Below are 19163 nucleotides of genomic sequence, written 5' to 3'. Positions count from 1 at the left end.
TGTCATAGTAAAATCACTGATATTTTATTTATTTATTTTTTCATTAGTGACAGAGTATAGACAAACTTAATATAGCCATCCAATGCAAGTAATATAGTATTTATAGTGGGGGATAATTTGCAACACCCATCCCACAATTTAAAAAAGTATGTTTGGTACAGAAAGATACAATAAAACACATATAAAGCAGTGATGAAAATCACAGAAATCAGACAGGAGCGCAGGTTTATTGCTCAATAAACCAGGATTTGGTGGCTCTCTTAAATATGGTGAAGTTTGTAATACATTTCAAATGATCAGGTAGGGAGTTCCAGGATTTAGCTTCTTTTGCAGAGAGAGCTGATTCTGCAAAGATGTTTTGCAGAATCATCTTTACAATCACCACTCAAAGCTGCTCTGGTGGATCTGCTGCAGCTCTGTATTCTCTTTATGTATGTGCAGAAAGGTTGCAGAGCAAGTCCATCTAAGTATTATAAGTTAACTTTACAAGATGGAAATCAATAAAAATACAAAAATTTAAAATCGAGACTGTGGTGATGTCTTATATGTTGTTTTATTCCCAGCCATACAGAAGGTTTGTTAATCTCTGAAGTGTTTTTTGATATGAGGCGTTAACAACTTTCACAACCACTGTGAGAGCTTGTAAAAATACTTTTTAAAGGTTTATTACAAGCATTATATGTGCCATAAAATCACTGAAGTCCTCTTTTATGTGTCCTCCATTGTTTAACATAAAAGTACTGGTGAGTAGCCCTTTGTGTTTATGCTCTTTTACTCTAGAACTAACTTCTGGACCAAACTTCCTCTGCTGTAAATAAAAATTTTTTTTCCAATGCTTTTATTTTTTTAATTCAAAGCACATGGAGTTGCCCTTGTGTATGAAATGCGCTATACAAATAAAGTTGCCTTGCCTGCCTCGCCTTGCCTATATTTTGGACATCTTATACCCATGCTGACATTGACTAGACCAGACTAATGAGGTTCATTAAGCCTATTACTTGGTTTGGGCCTTTTGAAACTGGTTATATGAGTTATCCTATGATACTCAGTGGCGGTTCTAGACCAATTCACTGGGGGGGCCAGGCTGGGGCCAAGGGTGTTGTCAGAGGGACACATTCAACCCTCACAAAAGAGACTGAGAAGGACGAGGACTGGCTGAGAACAAACTGGCAAAACATCAGTGCATCCCTATATACTAGACATGTATACTACTGTGTACTAGATCAAAATGCAGACTGACAGCAGCTGTTTGGCTGTTTACACTCAACATGAGTCCCATAGCACTCTAAGGGACTGGAACCAAGTGCCACACGCATGTGTTACGCCTATAACATCAGCGTGATACCAAAGCTTTTTTTATTATATAATATTTGTTTGGTGTGGAGGGTGGGCCACAGGGGGGTCCAGGTTCAGATTTACAGGGGCACTGGCCCCTGTTGGCCCCTCCCCAGAACTGCCACTGCTTATACCCATGCTGACATTGACTAGACCAGACTAATGAGGTTCATTAAGCCTATTTCTTGGTTTGGGCCTTTTGAAACTCTGGTTATACGAGTTATGATCCTTTGATACTAAGCTGCCTTTTTTCAGGAGAGAAAACAGGAATATGTAGCCTATAGATGCAGGTCACCTCAAGGCTTCCATAGTTGTATACATTTTTTCAATCCATGCAATAACATACCTTACTATCAATTTATCTGTAATAATTGTCATATTTTATTCTATTCTATTTTATTTTATTCTATTTTATTCTATTTTATTTTATTTTACTCTATTCTATTTTACCTTGTCATTGCTATTATTATTGTTATTATATATTTTTTAACTATGTTAGTACATTGTTGTATTCCCCTGTCCCGTGTTGTAAGCTGCTGTAACAAAATAATTTCCCCCAATGGGGGACCAATAAATTATATCTTAACTTATCTTTTTATTTTGACATTATTCTAATACCTGATGTGACATTTATAGACTATAACTTTTATTATATTTGTTTGTGCATATTTGTTTTCTTACAAATGTGTATTTGTTAGTGTATATTTTGGACATCTTATATGTGTTATGTGACTGCATGTTGTTTAAAGTTGTTATAAAGTTTGATAAAGTTAACAAACAAGGTGCATCTCTAGCGGATATGAAATATTAGAGTGTTTTATTTTGAAAGTAATGACCGGAAGTGTTACAATGTCTCAGTGACTGAGCTGCAGCCTGATTTTCATGAAGCTTTCTACACTGAAGTTAGCGGAACCGGCGCGTTCCCCGGGGGTCGGCCGGCTGTCACATGGCTGAATATGGGTGTCGACGGTCCAGTTGACCGGTGCAAGACGTGACGCCCGGGCTCAGGTCTTAGGCTGCAGTATGGCTCAACAATAACCCAAAAAAGAGGAACACAAATCCCGGGACAAAGGTTAGCGTGCCGTGTGACTCTCTGGCGCTCAAGGGGAACTTTCACTTCTCCGTCAAGTTTTTCACTCTGCTCGGTGAAACTTCGCTTGTTTACGCGACTATTCACGGTAAAAGAAACTGTTTGTGAAGTTGTTGGAGTTTTGATTCTGTACACCTCAAATATATGTCTGTAGGAAACCTTCTTACAGGTTACTTCTTCACGCCGTTTGTTGTTGTAACGGTGTGAACAGCTGACTCACCCACGGAGGGCCGGGCTGCAGGACTCTGAGATGTTTTGATCAAAGACCCCTTCACAGTCTGAAGATGATCGGGTCCCCAGACCTGTTGGCCTTCACTGGCACTGAGGGGTTCGGTGAAGGAGAGGAGGACCAGGAGGTTTCAGGTCTACCTGAAGAACTGTCTGTCCCCCTTTTGCCTCCGTCTAACCCCTGGACCACCTCTGCACAGTTTCACAGAGACTTCATCCTGGTGGCTGAGTTCTCAGAGCAGGTAAGAGGTTTTCATGATGATGATGTTGCATTTATCAATCAATCAATCAAGCTTTATTTATTTTATATTTTATTTTTATTTTTATTTATTTATTTTATTATTATTATTATTATTATTATTATTATTATTATTATTTTTTTTATATTTTATTTTATTTATTTATATAGCACACTTCATACAAATCAAATGCTTTACAGCAAAAAACAAGAAAGAAGCAGAAGTAAAAACATATATATATACATTATACATATGTTTATGTTTATATTATTTACATTATACATATGTTTATGTTTATATTATGCTTATACATAAGCAAGACATATTAAGGGAAAATAATAATAATGATATTAATAAAAATGGTGCAAGGCCATGCAGCTCCTTAAAAACTAGTAAAATAATTTTAAAATCAATACGAATAGAAACAGGCAGCCAATGTTTATGGAGAGTATTAAAACATATTAAAGGGTATCTTCCAAACATCTATGGAAGTTCTCCTTTATAATGTAAAATCAGCAGTGGTGGGCAAAGTACACAGCTTCATTACTTAAGTCAAAGACACTCCAGGTCAAATATTACTCCAATACAAGTGAAAGTTGTTCCGTCAAATTATTACTTGAGTTAAAGTATTAAAGAACTTGCTTTTAAAAATACTTAAGTATTCAAAGTACTTTTTAAAATATCTCAAAACATTATGCTTTCACAAAGCATGATGGCAGTCAAGAATACATAGGAGTACATTCTGTTACATCAGGTTTATTTAGAAAGCATTACTTGAAATCTCTAAAAACTACACCAACTAATTTACTCCAAGCACAGACAAGTTAGTTTGAAATGTTCATCTGGAATGAAACAAATGTTACGTAGCTCAACACGCTTTCTCAGGTTGGACTGTGAATTTTTGTATGTTTGGTGCAGAGTGGGAAACAGGGAGAACATTTCAGATGATACGTATCATTATTCATTTCAAAAACCTCCAACACGGGCTGAAGATATGGTCATGGGTGCTCAGGTGGAGAATTAAAGCCATCATTACCACCTCTAAAGGAACTGCCTGATCTGAGTGATCTGTGTTTGCTCCATGTTCAACCATGGAGATGCACGATATACAGGTATGACTAAACCACTGAGACAAACAGAACTACACAAACGAATTTTACTGTCTTAGGGATCAGATTTCAGAAAAGAGAAGGAAATTCATGAGCTGATTTCAAAGCTAAAGTAGTGAGTAACTAGAGCATTGATAGAAATGTAGTGGAGTAAAAGGTACAACAATTGTCTTCTGAATGTTGTGGAGTAAAAGTAATAAGTTCCCCCCAAAAATAATACTCAAGTAAAGTACAGATACTCAAAATATGTACTTAAGTACAGTACTCAAGTAAATTTACTCTGTTACTGTCCATCACTGAAAATCAGAAACACTTGAGGGAATAAAAGCAGAAGTATTTGATGCAATGGAATTGAACCCCCAATGAAATACAAGTTAGTCTAGAACATTAATCAGAAAATCACAACAACAACAATAATAAGAAAACATAGATCAAAACCACTTATAGAATAAAAAAAACAGTACAAGAGAGTGGAAAAAAGGTTGAATGGACTATCCAATCAATTTACATGAGAAAGCTGCATTCAGAAGTGTAATGTTGCAAAAAAAGTGTTATAAATGAGCAAAATAAATTAACCTATTTCATTTGCAAAGCTTCCTCAGTCCTGTGCAAAGTGGAAAAGTGAATTATAGCAGTGACAAATGATACATCGTGAAATAGTACAAATATGTACAAATATGTAGTGTTATGTAAAAAAATATGTGTGGGTGTCGTTATTTTGTTGTGTAACCTTCTTGGATTTAATAATAGGCATTGCTAACATTTTTTTTTTTAACCAAACAGGATTCACATGAATGCATCTTTGTTATCACTTCATTATTTATTTCCATTCAATAAGGCACAGAAGCTCAAGTTTGTAATAGTTTATTTTTTACAAGTTAAAATATTTAAACGTGTGTTTTAGAGACCAATCTGTAGTCATGTTCAGGCATTTTATCAACAAAGTGGATGCTGTTGCTCGGTTCTTGTGGTGTGTTTGGTTTCCTATCTGCTCAGGAAGTCTAGTGTGATGTAGATCTCTTTACAAGAGAGGAGATCTGAGACAAAATACCATGTTAGGTTTTCACAAGATGATGAGTCAGACACATAAAACAGCCTTCAGACACCCTCCTAAAGTTAAAGGAGGTGGGAAAGTACTCAAGACCAACTTTCCTAGTGATGAGTTGTAATCAGGAGCTTGTAAAACAAACGTGTTATCTGGTGTTTCGGCGACTTTGAACCACTTTATATCAAGTCTCATGTTAACAGGGATTGCAGGGTCAGTGCCAACATCCGTCCAGAGCTGTGATGATCATAATACATGATTGAGTTCCTTATTGCATCAAAGCAGCCGAGTGGCACGGAAACTAAACAACAAACAACATGAGGAGAGTCAAACTGTAGAGTGAACTAAAACCAAATCTATCACACTGTTACTCCCACTCTACATCAGAACTTCCCTAAAGTAAGGGTCACATGACAGTGTTAGGAGCAGGTTGCGAGATAGCTTCCAAAAAAAATAAAAATCTTAATTACTTGAAATGTCATATTTAATCTTTTAGTGGTGAAGCATATATAAAAGTAGTCACTGATTTGCAAAACCATGCAAATAAAAAAAGGGTCATCAGTTTTCTCACATGGCTCCTGAGGCGTTTACAACAGATAAACGAAAGCACTAGTTTCAGCAGGTTGATTCACAGCAGCACAGGAAACACAGCGATATTCACACATAGAGAAGCTCATCTTCTGTAGACCATTTGAATTAAGAATCTGAAGCTTTGAGTCAGTATGAAACTCACAGACACAACAGCGTCTGCTTATCAAATAAATGTCCGTTCACTGCTACAGTCTGAACATGAAGATTGCTTGTATTCTGTTTTTGGATTGGCTTGTTAGCTCTTGCACCATACTGAAAGAGCATGGGGGACAGTGAGGGTCAGTCTGTGGTGTCATTATTTTGGGGGTCGCAGGTTGAAGAGTTTGTGTCCCCTGGTCTATATGATGACTTTTCCTGAAGCAATATATTAGTTTCTATTAGCGTTTTAAATTAAAGCACTAAGGCAAAATTATGTTTTTATATTAGCATTTTAAACAGGTGGCCTATTCAACATGGAGGATTTTTTTTATTATGGCTCAATTTATTTGGCAAGCACAAAACTTTAAATACATCAACAGCAGAGAAAAAAATATCAGAGGAGGAAACCAGCGAGGCCTGACACACAAGGAACTATAGACAAAGACCAAATTGAAGAAGAATCAGCCTTGGACAAATGCACAGTTTTGGCTCTGATGGTGTTTCAGGACTGGTTGAGTGAGAAGAAAATGCCAAAAGAAAGATATGAGGAAAAGGACTTTATACAGGTGCTGCTGTTATTCTCTACTTGTTAAGAATGCCAACAGAAAAACTCTGATGTTTTGACCTTACTGTGAATGAAATTGTTCAGTTTAATGTTAGTACGAGCTGCAAGAAGGCTGGTAAGAATACATATTTTGCATAATCACTTTCTCACTATACATTCCTACTTAACAGTTAGCCAATCCTATTAAAGTTTTTATGAGCTTAGTTGAATGTTTACGTTGGTGTTCTTCATCTCTGCTGTTTCCAGGTGGGACCAAAGCCTGTGCTGACAATACCAGACGACCCCAGAGCCATCGGATCTTTTGACCTCAACCATTTCTCTGTTCGCATCATGTCTGTGGACTACCAAGCATCAGGCCCTGGCCATGCACCACCGGCCTCCCCCGGCCCCCGCCTAAACTTCAGTGAGGACTCCAAAGTGGTCCTCGGAGATTCTGCAGAGAACGCCTTCGCATATGTTCACCACATGACCCTGTACGACCTGGAGGCTCGAGGGATGGTGCGTCCATTCTGCGTGGCGTATGTGTGCTCAGATCAGGGGAAACTGATGGAGAACTACGCTGAGCTGTCGACGTGCTTCTCTCAGGCCGCTGACAGCCTGAAGACAGGAAACAGACAAGCCTTCTCTATGGAGCTGCAGAGGAAATTACAAGAACTGGAGTAAGATCAGGATGTTCTTTGATTTAATAACAGTATACACATGTATTGCAGCCTGAGGGATTTCTGCATCCAACACTTGCTCCTCGTATTGGCCAAGCAAATCCAATATTTGTTGGGCTCTACATGAGGGATTATGTGAAGTGAGCAGCTTGCTCTAACCCCTTGAGGTTGAAAAAAAAAGCTTCCACTTTGTATCCTATTCCCTTTGCTCCTGCATTCCCCGTCATAGTGACTATAGCAACCTGCCTTACATACATTGTCCTGCTTATTTCTTAGCTACCTACCTAAGAAATCAAACGTTTGACTTGACATTTTTATGATTTAGAAATTAAATTATTTATTCTTTAAAAAAAAAAGATCTTATTCAGTGCTGGTCCAAAGAGTTGGTTGAAAAGCAGCAATCAGTTGCTGGAGTCACAGTATTGAGACATCCAGCTCCTTACGCTAACTAAAAATACATTTCTCACACAAATAAAACATTGAAAACACGTCAGGTCGGCACAGTCTACCGCAGAACAGCGTCTTTAGTCAGTTTGTAGCTGATACAGGTATGGAAAATTCAGTGACTTGTGTTAGTGTTCGTTATTTTCTCTCCTTTCCTCCTCTACTCTGCTAATCCTGTGTGCGCAGTGCTGCAGGCACCACATCTGAAAGCTGTGGAACTATCAAACCCCATTTTTTAACATCAAATAAATAAATAAATAAATAAAACTTAACTTTGCTGCAAAGGGATCAAATCCACTTAAATCAGCATGATAAAACCATGTTTGGGAAAAGAACATTTTGTTCTATATTGTCATTTCAAAGTTCGACCCATGTTCCATCTGTAAGGAGGCCATCCCAGCAGCCAATCAACATTGAGAGCTCTGAATGTTTTGGCTTCACTTTTGGGGAGCTGTCACATAGTACACTTTTATAGTCTGTAGGTCTGTCATATAATTGAAAATCCACTATATTAGTCTTTATATATAATAGTACCAAGTTTGGATCAGTTGTTAGAGCATGGCCCCATGAACAGAAGCTACAGTCCTTGTTGCACTGGTTGCAGGTTAGACTCTAGATCCTCACGCTATTTGATGCATGTCATCCACCTCATTTCCTGTCTTTCTACAGCGGTCCTAAAATATAAAGGCAAAAATCCCCCCAATAAATAACTGTCAAGAAAAAGGGAAGACATTATAGGAAGTATAGTCCCTTTGACTCTGTGGTTGAAATTGCTCCAATAGCAAATGTAAACTCTGTTGCCTTTTAATATCCGTCTACTGAGCTGTTGTTTTAGGAGTTAGACAAGTTAAATAGAACAGTAACAATCACAGCAGCACCTGATAAGGTTTTCTGTATAAATTCACCAGCCTTTAAACACTGACACATCTCTTATCATATCCTTTTCTGTTCAGTGCTTTCATCCGTCTTCTTGGTTTTTAAAGTTATCATTTCCTGATGTTTGCCTTTTGAAAGAACAGCTGTAGAGAGACAGGTAATGTGGGGAGCAGAAAGTGGGAGAAGACATGCAGGAATTTGTTATGATCGAAAGTAAAATTGCTACTGCTGCAACAAGGATGATAGCCTCTGTATATGGGTGCAAGCTTAAATCACTATCACTAACTGGTACCCTGTGTCTTTTCTTTGCTTCAGTGAACAGGCTGATGTTGGGATTACCAGGCGTCTTTCTTGTGTTGATATCATAGCTGTACGGACTCCAGTCTCTACGATCAGAGCTGCGTCCCTCCCTATCAGCAGTCTGCTCTCCATTGCAACAGTCTGCTACACAGAAATAGTAGAGAATAAATGCTGTATGTTGTAACCAGAATCAGAATCAAGTATTCAACACAGCCCCGTAATAATAGATATTAAAAGCAGTGTGCTTGAACTTCCAAACCCACAGTTGATCTTGCTTATTAAGACTAATAACACCTCTTCAGTAGACTGACAGACTGTGTTAGTGTGTATAGACTCACACAGAAGTATTTTGCACTTATTGAGGTGCCAATTAAACCTTAATCATTCTTAATCTAAGGCCTAGTTTGGCTCCAATCCTACAAATTTTTGTCCTATTTCCAATTAAAGTCCAACAAAACTGGTACAATAGCCTGTTTCAGACGTACCTCTCACAGATCAGACTTCACCTTTGTTCAGCTCTTACTGAATTCATGAGCTCTGTGACCGATAGAAACACTGCTACAATGTATGTAGAAATTCAGAAATCATTAATCCTGCTTGTATTAAAGCAGTATTAAGTACATGATCACAACACAACAGTATGACCCATAGTACCCTGCACATATACTGAAGTAAGGGGTCATGAATGACAGCTTTTGGTGCAAAGTTCTAAGTAGCCACATTAAGTGAGAACACCATTGTGGATGAACACTGTGTCTGCAAAGCCTAATCCTGACTTTGTTCAGCTCTCTTCAGTCTGCCCTCTGTCATGTGTGCAGTACGGTGGCCCTGAAGTGCAAATCACAATGGCAATTCAGAAAACACAACAGCAATTCAGAAAACACAACAGCAATTCAGAAAACACTACGGCAATTCAGAAAACACTACGGCAATTCAGAAGTGTTTTCTGAATTGCCGTTGTGATTTGCACTTCAGGGCCACCGTAGTGCAGAGCTGTTTGATGTGAAGGTGATCCTTGCAGTCATACATCCTGAATGGACCATTGCTCATATAAGTCCCTGTTGTAATGTGTTACACCAGCTGTAATCTCTGCACTGATGTAGAAAGTATAATCAGTATTTTTTTGCTGCCCAGTCAGTCAGATAAGAGGTAAATATTTTTTCAAACATGAACCCAAATTCAGAAAAAATGCAAACTACAGTTTTCCCAAGCTTCAGATGACATTTTAAAATTACTGTAACTGTTTGGACAATAATGTGAAACCCTAACAGAGCAGTGAAAGGCAGCTAATCTTTATTATTTCAGGCAGAAACCTCATGTGTAATGGTTTCAACTGTTTATTACAGCAGCAGAACTCTGTGTGTGTGTACATAACAATACAAATTCAAACTACACTTAATGTTTGGTACACCTACATTTTTTCTCTACTCTAGAGATACTATATTTAAGTTGTACCCCTGTTAGTCACATTAGCTGACCGACTCTCTCTTATTATTTCAGGTACACCCGGCTGACTCTGCAACAGGACCCAGACCGCTCAAGGACGGTAAACGGGTCCACAGAAGAAGAAGACACAGAGAATGAAATTGAAGCTGTGGAGCGTTCGATTTCAAATCACAGAGACCTCCTGCGCCAGGTCACTTCCTACCCCAACAGGAAATTAAAACAGCCTGACTTCCTGCCGTACGACCCAGCCGACTCCCTCACTGATTTGTCAGCATTAATGCCTCTCGAGCCATGCCCCCCCTTCGCCTTCTTCTCCTCCGCCCCCTGCAGATCTGACCGTGAACTGAAGCCTCTGCAGGAGCTTAGCAACTCCTACTTTCTGTCCCTGATGAAGGAGCAGCTCGCCGATACGGAGCGCCGCCTGCGTGGTGACAGGGGTGCGCTACGCACTGCCCGCCTCACACGCTCCTTGTCCAGGAAGCTCGAGCTGGTCAACTTCCTGTTTGAGCTGTGGAGCCCAGAAGACCGAGAGGAGGAGGAGAGAGAGAGCGCAGAGGCAGAGCAGCTGAGGGAGATGGGGAAGAAGAGCAGCGTGGAAGAGCTCCAGTCAGAACCGATGAGCCTGGAGTCGTTCTCCTCCTGCGTGGAGGAGATTCCCATCAAGCTGGAGGCGGTAGAGGCGGGGTCTGTGACCCCTGACCCTAACGTTCCCATGGAGATGACAGGAAGTTTGAGCAGTGGGGACAGCATTGAGGTTCTCGGGACTGAGAAGTCTTATCGGACGCAGCATGTTGTTGCTGGATCTGACAGCAGAGGTAAGAAACGATCAGATGATCTTAAAAGAAAGTAGACTTATAAGAATACTGCTGCCATGGAGGCAACTTTTGTTTGTCTCTTTAGTTTGTAGCTCGGTAATAAACTTTGTGTTGGGAGATTCTATTTTGCATAACCACCCGCTCACCATACATCATTACACACACCAGTTAGTTAGCAAATCCCTTTACAATTTAAAATGAAGTATTCGTCAGGATTCATGAGTGACTTAAATGTAATAGGTGTTTTTCAATATTACTATTTACATTACTGTTGATATCCAGCTCCCTCTGCTATTACTATTACATATCACGCATTTTCAACTACATAAATGAAACATTTTTTAGTCAATAAAATCACTTCTTGAATAAATACTGAGGGTCAGCTTGTTCATATCTTAGTTGGTTGCAGGGTAATAAGCAGGATAGTGTATAGTTAGCAGTAGAGATGGGATTTATGGCTCTTTGAAGAGAACCGGATCTTGAGGAGCCGTTCCTTTCAAAGAGCCGTTCAAAAGACTGGCTCTTTGGCTCATTGTTATATATAGATTTTTTTTTAGAAGTCAACCAGGGGGTAACTGTTTTTTATCAAGGAAAGAATCACTTGTAGCAGTTATAAGATAAGATTTGGATCAGAATAATTCAAACTTACACATCCCACCAACATATATACTCTACTATATATATTGTTGGGAATTATTCTGAAATATTGATTATAATTTCATTTGGCATTGTAAACATTCCATGAGATAGTGTCATATCCCCATGCTTCGACAGTGAGATCACTATTTTGAATTTTCCCTCACCTAAAAAAAACTTTGTGGCAACATAAAAACTATGCAGGCTACAGATAACTTCCATGCAAAACAACTATACTGTAATATTTACCACACAAGAACATTGTAACAATACAGAAAAAAATATAAAATAATAAATAAGAATAAATATATGTATATGAAAAATATGAATACAACTAGAATAAAAATTAGTGCATTATATAAATGTGAATGCGAAATTGTACTACCCCACCTGGTGTTGCTACACCTGAACTATTTTGTAAACAGGAGCTCAGCTCCTTGACTCGAATCCACATCAAAACAATGTAAACAATAACAAAGTGTAGACAATACGTGTGAACAAAAGACTCATGGGGCACACAGGTGACACGTGAAGGCAGCGTGGGCATATAAAAACGGCTCCCAAATGAACGGCTCGCAACTGCGAATCGGTTTTCATCGTTCACTTAAAAGAAGCGTTCAAAAGACCGACTCGTTCGCAAACGTCACATCTCTAGTTAGCAGCTGGAACCTGTCATGATTATATTTGGCGTAAACACCTGCTCACCATACATCATCCCTCACACAGCAAAGTGCTGACATGATTAGTCGATTGATCAGTTGACTGAAAGGTGACAGCTCCTATACGTGATTAACCATTAACTTATCAAGCAAAATGCAAACATTTAAAAAGTAAAAAATAATCTACTTGAAAAAGTATCTAAAAATATACTTTGTCATTTTTGTCACGTAATGTCTAGCCTGGTATGTAGTTATGAATAAGCCAAGAAACAATCCTTAATTATTCTGTCTGATCCATGTGGGTTGAATTCTGTCTGAATGTGGTGTAGAATTAATATTGACAATAATTCATTTTAAATACATTAAATTTTATAGAAAAGAGGCTCCTTTTAAACGGTAAGAAGAAGAAAGTAAGAGGTAAAGAAGTCAGCGCACTAAATAAGCGTTCACAACTTTATATCCAGGCCAAGTAGCGTACAGACGAGCAACAGACGTGTTTCAGCACTAAGCCTCCTTCAGCGTTTAAGAGAGCTTAGTGCTGAAACACGTCTTATGTAACGTAAGAGGTAGACTAAAGAAGTTAGAACAAAATTAAATACTTAGTACAGAAGCAGGAGTACAAAACTCCACTTATTGAAAGTTAGTTGCATTTTGTTACTTCCTGTTTGTGTCCTTTGAATATATATAACTGTGATGGAAGCTTTTTCTTAAATTGTAAAGATCAAATGATTGAAAAACGAATAAAGAATATCCGCCATACATAAATAGAGCTACAGTCATATTATAGTTAATGCCTTGAAAGATAAGATATTCCTTTATACGTCCCACAATGGGGAAATTTAAAGTGTAACAGCAGCAGAGTAGACCGTGCAAAACAGTATAAAGTAAACAAGAGCCTATAAAATAGCAATTATTAAAAGTTATAAGCAGCAAAGAAGTAAAAGTTCAGGGATTATGTCAGAAAGCATTTGCCAAACTTTGTAACCCTGAACAAACATGAGTCCATGGAAGAGATGAAATAAATTTGAACCTGTTAAACACGGGGCTGTTTCCCATTTTTATCAAATCTTACACAGCATAGATGAGGTGAATACGCTGGGTCTTAAACAGACATGGGCTGAAGAGTTAAATGTGGAGATAAAAGATGAGACCTGGGATGAATGTTTAAAGAATATACATGGCTGTTCAGTCAATGTACGACACAATCTTATACAGTTTAAAACACTTCACAGATTTTATCACTCTAAGGAAAAACTGCATAGTTTTTTCCCTGGTGTTTCTCCTCTCTGTAATAGATGCCAATCCTCAATAGGTAATTTAACGCACTCATTCTGGTCATGTAGTAAACTATCAGTGTATTGGAAAAACATCTTTTGTTGTTTGTCTGAGGCTTTTGGAAAATGTTGGTAACCTGACCCACTGGTGGCCATCCTTGGAGCTACAAGCTCCTTATCTTTTGCTGATAAGTATGAAAAGAAAGCTGTTTTGTTTGGAATGGTGGTTTCAAAAAAGCTAATACTAAGAGTGTGGAAGATGGACTTTGTGCCCACCTTTGATCTGTGGCTGGGAGAAATGGCGAACACTCTGAATCTTGAGAGACTGAGATTCCACAAAGAAGACAGAGGAAGTGTGTTCAATAAGATTTGGGACCCTTTGCTAATCTTTCTTCGTGGCAAAGAATAATAATCTGTGTCATAACTGCACCATCCTGCTGCGAATGTGTCTTTGTTTTAAAAAAAATAAGTACAAGTAAATAAGTAAGTAAATTTACAAATATTTACAAAACCAGTGATGCAGTTAAAAATGTGCACAGACTTGTAACATAGGTTAAAAACAACGTACAGAACCGAGAAGATGTGTAGAAAAAAGTATTGTACATGTAAGAAGAGAGGAATGAAGTAATTATAGCTAAACATGGCTCTCTTACAACCAGACCAGCTGACACCTCTGATTCTCTTCTACAGAAACATCTGTAGGCATGGTGGACTCCTCCTGCAGGCGAGCTGCAGTAGACGCGAGCGTCAGGCGTGTGCGAGTTTACGCCAGACGAGCGAACAGTGAGGACAGCATCGAGGTGCTGAGCACCACCGAGTCCATCTTTCCTGAAGACCTCACCGCCATCACAGAGGAAGAAGCGGAGCACCAACCTCTGAGTAACGGCTTTGAGAGCCAGGAAGAGAAAGTGAGCGAGTGTAAATCTAATGATGCCGTAACGGTGGAGGAGAATTTGAATCCAACGGTTTCTGTGAACGAGGACGAAACTGAAGAGGCGGTTGAAGAGGAAGTTGTTGGAGTTGAAAGAGAGGAGTCATCAAAGCAAACTGCTGTCAATGGTGAGATTTTAACCAAAGAGAAGCAGGTCACTGAGTGTTTGAAGAGCGATCTAATCCATGAAGACAAAGGTCCTGAGAGGGCACCCAAACCACTGCAAGGTATTACATCTGTTACACCATTCACACCTAAAACCACATTCAGACATGAGTTCACACTACACTCTCAATTATTTATTGAAGTTTGAGAAAACAACCTGAAACTGCAGGAGCTGACTTTGACACATTGTTTTAATTTGTGCTTCTTGAAGAAGTAGCTGACTTTATTAATAATGGTTGATGTTCATGGAGACAGTTTGACCTCATTCTTAAGTTTTCATAAACCTGTCTGATCCTCTCACTGTTTGTTTCTTGTTGCTGTGAATGAGATTATCAGTAATAACCTGATAAGTACAGTGTTATTCTTTCTGACAGGAAAAGGGAACAGAACCTCATCAGACCAGTTTTTCAGACCTGAGTTTTGATAAACAGAAATACTCTTTGTCATGTAGTAAAACTGTTTTTACTGTTATCAGTCGAAGAAGCGGTGGAGTCGATGTCTCTCTGGTCTGAGGGTCATCAGAAAGGCCCCAACCTCCACGTCTACTTCTCCCCTCCTGTTACCATGGGGGAGGTTGAGATCTGGACCCGACCCGGAGCTCCTCTCAGGCTGCTGAGCATCGAGGAGGCCTCCGACTGCACCAGCTTCACAGGCTCCTCTGACCCCCCCTCTCCCACACAGAACATCTACAGCAACATCCAGTCGCATAAGAGACGGAGAAGGAAGGCTGGACTCAGAGCGCTCAGGTTCCTCAAACAGAACTCATTCTCCCAGCATGCCTTGTTTTGTCTTCTGAGCGGACGGCCGCTGGTGGTCATCGGAGGAGACGAGAGTTTGGTGAGGAAGATGGTGGATGCTCTGAGTCTCTTCCTGCCTGCTCCGGGTCCTGAAAGGAGCACGGTGATGCCGAGTTTGACCGTCCCGTTACAGCTGACCGACCTGCTCATCTGGCGGCTCATCGGAATACACAGGTACTACACAAGACGGGCACTGCTGATGTACAAAATTATTTTGTTGTTGTTTTGTTCATTCTTTACCCTGAATTAAATCCAATCAACATTTTAAAGCTCTGGATTATATCACTTTGTGAAAGGTGTCTGTGGTTCTCCTGTTTCTCTGGGGCTCATTGGGTAGCATCCTGCAACTATTCTTAGGATGATATCAGTTTCAAGTTCAGTTTTCATTTCAACATTTGAGTATACCAGCAGAACAATTTGTTATTGTGTTTTCCTTTTTTCTTCACCTGTGTATGTATCAGATAATGGCCAAATTCCCCCAGATCTGTGTCCGGTCCGTCTCTGAACCGTCACGGCACCGGATCTGATAGGTTTCTATTCCAGTCAATCTGTTAACCCCCACTGGATCCGCCCTGTTGCGTTCCGGCTGCGTCTCTGATCCGGCAGGTCGGAACGCAACGGATCAAATACGCAAGACTTCTATTTTTGCCGGAGCACGACGCATCAATTCAGCACAGAACGGATGGAGCGGGACAGGAAGTCAGGCACCAAAACAAAATAAAAACCTGTTTAATATTCAGAATAAGACACGCTGTGTTATCGTTAGATGGTTTTTAACTATGACAAAAAAAAAGTCATTTAGAGTGGAGGCAGGCCTGGAGTCATCAAGTCAGAGGTTTTCAGAGGCAGATAAAGACAACATGGATGGGGAGGGGAGGAGGAGAATCCTTGATTCAGTGATTGCCGTGGGAAAACCTCAGTCACATGACTCCAGCTGTACGGCGGTCCTGCTCCCTGCTGCGTTCTGAAAACGCAGCCGGTGGGTGTTTTTGACATGGAAAACGTCAAAGTTTTGTAATGATTAATCGATAATTGATCGTTAACTTTTCCAAAGATCGTTCACAGAAAATCCTTAAAATTTACATCCCTAGCAGAAACACAATTTAGATAAACTTATATAAGATAAGATAAGAGAGTCCTGTACTCGTCCCACAACGGGGAAATTCAAGTGTTACAGTAACAGAGTAGACAGTGCAAAAAATATAAAGCAAACAAGAGCCTATAAAATATCAATTATTTAAAAGTTATTAGCAGTTAAAATTAAAATTAAAGAGGTAAAAAATAGGCATATCTTACAACATATATACATTATTGGTTATAGAGTCTGACCACTGCAGGAAGAAAAGACCTGCGGTATCTCTCCGTGAGACACGAGTGAAGAAGTCTGTGACTGAACGAGCCACTTAGTGATGTTATGGTTTCCTGGAGGGGGTTTGACGTGTTGACCATCAGAGAAGATAGCTTTGCTATCATCCTCCTGTCAGCCACCACTTCCACAGGGTCCAGCTGACAGCCCAGGACAGAGCTGGCCTTCTTCACCAGTCTGCTCAGCTTCTTCCCGTCAGCAGCAGAGATGCTGCTTCCCCAGCAGACCACTCCAAAGAAGATGGCTGATGCCACCACAGAGTCAAAGAAGGACTTCAGAAGAGCCCCCTCCACACCAAAAGACCTGAGTCTCCTGAGCAGAAAGTCTGCTTGTCCCTTCTTGTAGAATGTGTTGCAGTTGTCAGACCAGTCCAGTTTATTGTTAAGGTGAACAACCAGGTACTTGTAAGATTTCACAATCTCAATGTCCGTTCCCTGGATGTTTACTGGTGTGGGAGGAGGGGGCTTGCGTCTTCTGAAATCCACATCCAGCTCTTTGGTCTTTCCTGCGTTGAGCTGGAGGTGGTTTCTCTGGTACCAGACTGCAAAATCCTGCGTCAGTTCTCTGTACTCCCTGTCGTCCCCATTGGTGATTAGGCCAACAATGGTGGAGTCGTCAGAGAACTTTTTTTATCACTGCTTGTGTCGTATTTTTCTGTTTTCATACATAAATGTAAAGCTAAGACATGTGTCTGAGTGTGAGTAAACATCTGATGTTTCAGGCATCAACAAATAAAACTGTTGTTGGTTCTCTCACTAGATCATCCTCCAACTCTTCGTCCAGCATCCTTCACTCCCTGTCTCGCTACAGTCGTTATTTGGCGCTGTTGGACCTGGACCAGAGGACCCTGCACTGCCCCTCATACTCCGGCTCTCTCATCGGCAGACTAGCCAACCCCCACACCGGCATCAGCCGGGGGATCACCTACCTGCTGCACCTGGAGAGCTGTCTGACCGCACTGACCAACCAGGCCCTGCTGTACACATTTAACCCTGCCGTGCGACACAATCTAAATACTGCTGAAAGGAAGAGCAGTGCAGAGAAGGAGGATTCACCGTCAACACAAGGACTGTGTAGCAGTGAGAGCGATTTGAGAGTGATACAATTCCTGTCTGACCTCATCAGTCAGCGCCACGCAGGACGTGGACCGCCAGTTTTGAGATTCTGCTTTAGCTCAGTGCACCTACACAGAAATATAAACACAACTTAAACACTGTATGGACAAAAAACACTCCACTATTTATAAAGATGGTCTATCCTCATATCTGTAACCAAATGCACTGATTCCTTTAGAACTTTGACTGATGGAGGACATTTCCTGTCGCTGTGAACTCATTATGATGCATGTATGTTTTTATCTGCAGTGTTAGGTGAGCGTGTTTGTGCATGAGTTTGACTTTCTGATACTGTAGGAGAGTTTATCTCTGGATTACTGAACACAAATGCACTTGACTAAAGACTTGTCCATGCTGACAGCTTCCACAGCTTTAACACTGAACCTTTTATGAAGCATGATGTTTTTAAATGAAGGATTATTTCTAAATCACAGGTGAACGCCTATACATATACATATATATATATAAATAATAATTGAGCCTATTATGAACAAATAATAATTTAAGCTGACAAAAAAAACAACAGATGAGATTAATGTCCAACCACTGTGATGTTGTTACTTTAACTTTGTGCAGCTTGATGGTCCAAAACTACTGGACTTGGTATTATTAACTTAAAATAGTCTATAATGTCTGTTGCTCTGTTGTTTAGATGCCGATTCAGTTTATACCAGCAAGGTTTAACATGATTGTTTAAAAGCAAGTAAAGGTTGTATTGAATGTCTATTTCATTTAACACCAGATTATAAACAAAAAAAGTCTTTTTGAAATAAATTATTTTAACAAATTCATGTGTGAAGGTGAAAATGTTTTACTTGAAATCATTGAGAACTTTTTGAGCTAATTCACACAACATCCAAACAAATCCAGGAAGTCCAACCTGACATATAAAGATGTTATTTCTTTGGGAGAAAAGACCTTGTTTATTGTCACCTTGAGTCTTTGATACGACCCTGATATTATTACAGTGGGAGAAGCTCTCTGGGGCGCCATTTGAAAGGTTGTGCACAGTTTTCGGAGACCACAAAGATTTCACAACGCTCAGAGACGGAACTGACCCAGTCTACGGTACGGACAAGCTAAATTGCTAAGTCTGTATTCCGCTAGGCAGCAGTGGGAATTTGCATATCAGCTAAATATTTAAGATCAGGGAGCTGCCCATATATTTAATATTTTGATTTAACATTGAACATTAGGTTTTATATTTAACATTTAGATTTGATGTTGAACATTTAGATTTAACGTTGAACATTAAGATTTATATTTAACATTAAGATTTAACGTTGAACATTAATATTTATATTTAACATTTATATTTATATTTAACATTTAGATTTAGA

At 39.6% G+C, this 19163-nt stretch overlaps 1 protein-coding gene across 6 annotated transcripts; it reads left to right on the top strand.

Moving 5' to 3' along the window:
* The first annotated feature begins 2199 nt into the window (after positions 1-2199).
* On the top strand, positions 2200-18270 carry smcr8b (Smith-Magenis syndrome chromosome region, candidate 8b). Of its 6 annotated transcripts, none has more exons than XM_034688837.1 (7): positions 2200-2407; positions 2637-2895; positions 6587-6999; positions 10120-10880; positions 14140-14607; positions 15021-15516; positions 17468-18270. In XM_034688837.1, exons 2-7 carry the CDS (start codon positions 2710-2712, stop codon positions 17916-17918), a joined length of 2775 nt encoding a protein of 924 aa, XP_034544728.1. In that variant the 5' UTR covers positions 2200-2407; positions 2637-2709; the 3' UTR covers positions 17919-18270. The 6 variants fall into 6 exon arrangements, with proteins under 6 accessions (XP_034544728.1, XP_034544727.1, XP_034544725.1 ...); XM_034688836.1 differs by having other exon boundaries at positions 2595-2895; XM_034688834.1 differs by having other exon boundaries at positions 2580-2895.
* The last annotated feature ends 893 nt before the right edge of the window (positions 18271-19163 follow it).

Source organism: Notolabrus celidotus, chromosome 7, assembly GCF_009762535.1.
Source record: "Notolabrus celidotus isolate fNotCel1 chromosome 7, fNotCel1.pri, whole genome shotgun sequence".
Lineage (NCBI taxonomy): Eukaryota > Metazoa > Chordata > Actinopteri > Labriformes > Labridae > Notolabrus > Notolabrus celidotus.
The sequence above is the reverse complement of the archived record's forward strand: the minus strand, read 5'-3'. Positions and strand labels throughout refer to the sequence as shown.

Bases quoted from the DNA above. Each gene is read 5' to 3' on its own strand.
- smcr8b (XM_034688837.1), top strand. From the start codon at position 2,710: ATGATCGGGTCCCCAGACCTGTTGGCCTTCACTGGCACTGAGGGGTTC. The intron at 10,881-14,139 runs GTAAGAAACGAT...TCTCTTCTACAG, and splicing joins TGCTGGATCTGACAGCAGAG to AAACATCTGTAGGCATGGTG. The intron at 15,517-17,467 runs GTACTACACAAG...TTCTCTCACTAG, and splicing joins CGGCTCATCGGAATACACAG to ATCATCCTCCAACTCTTCGT.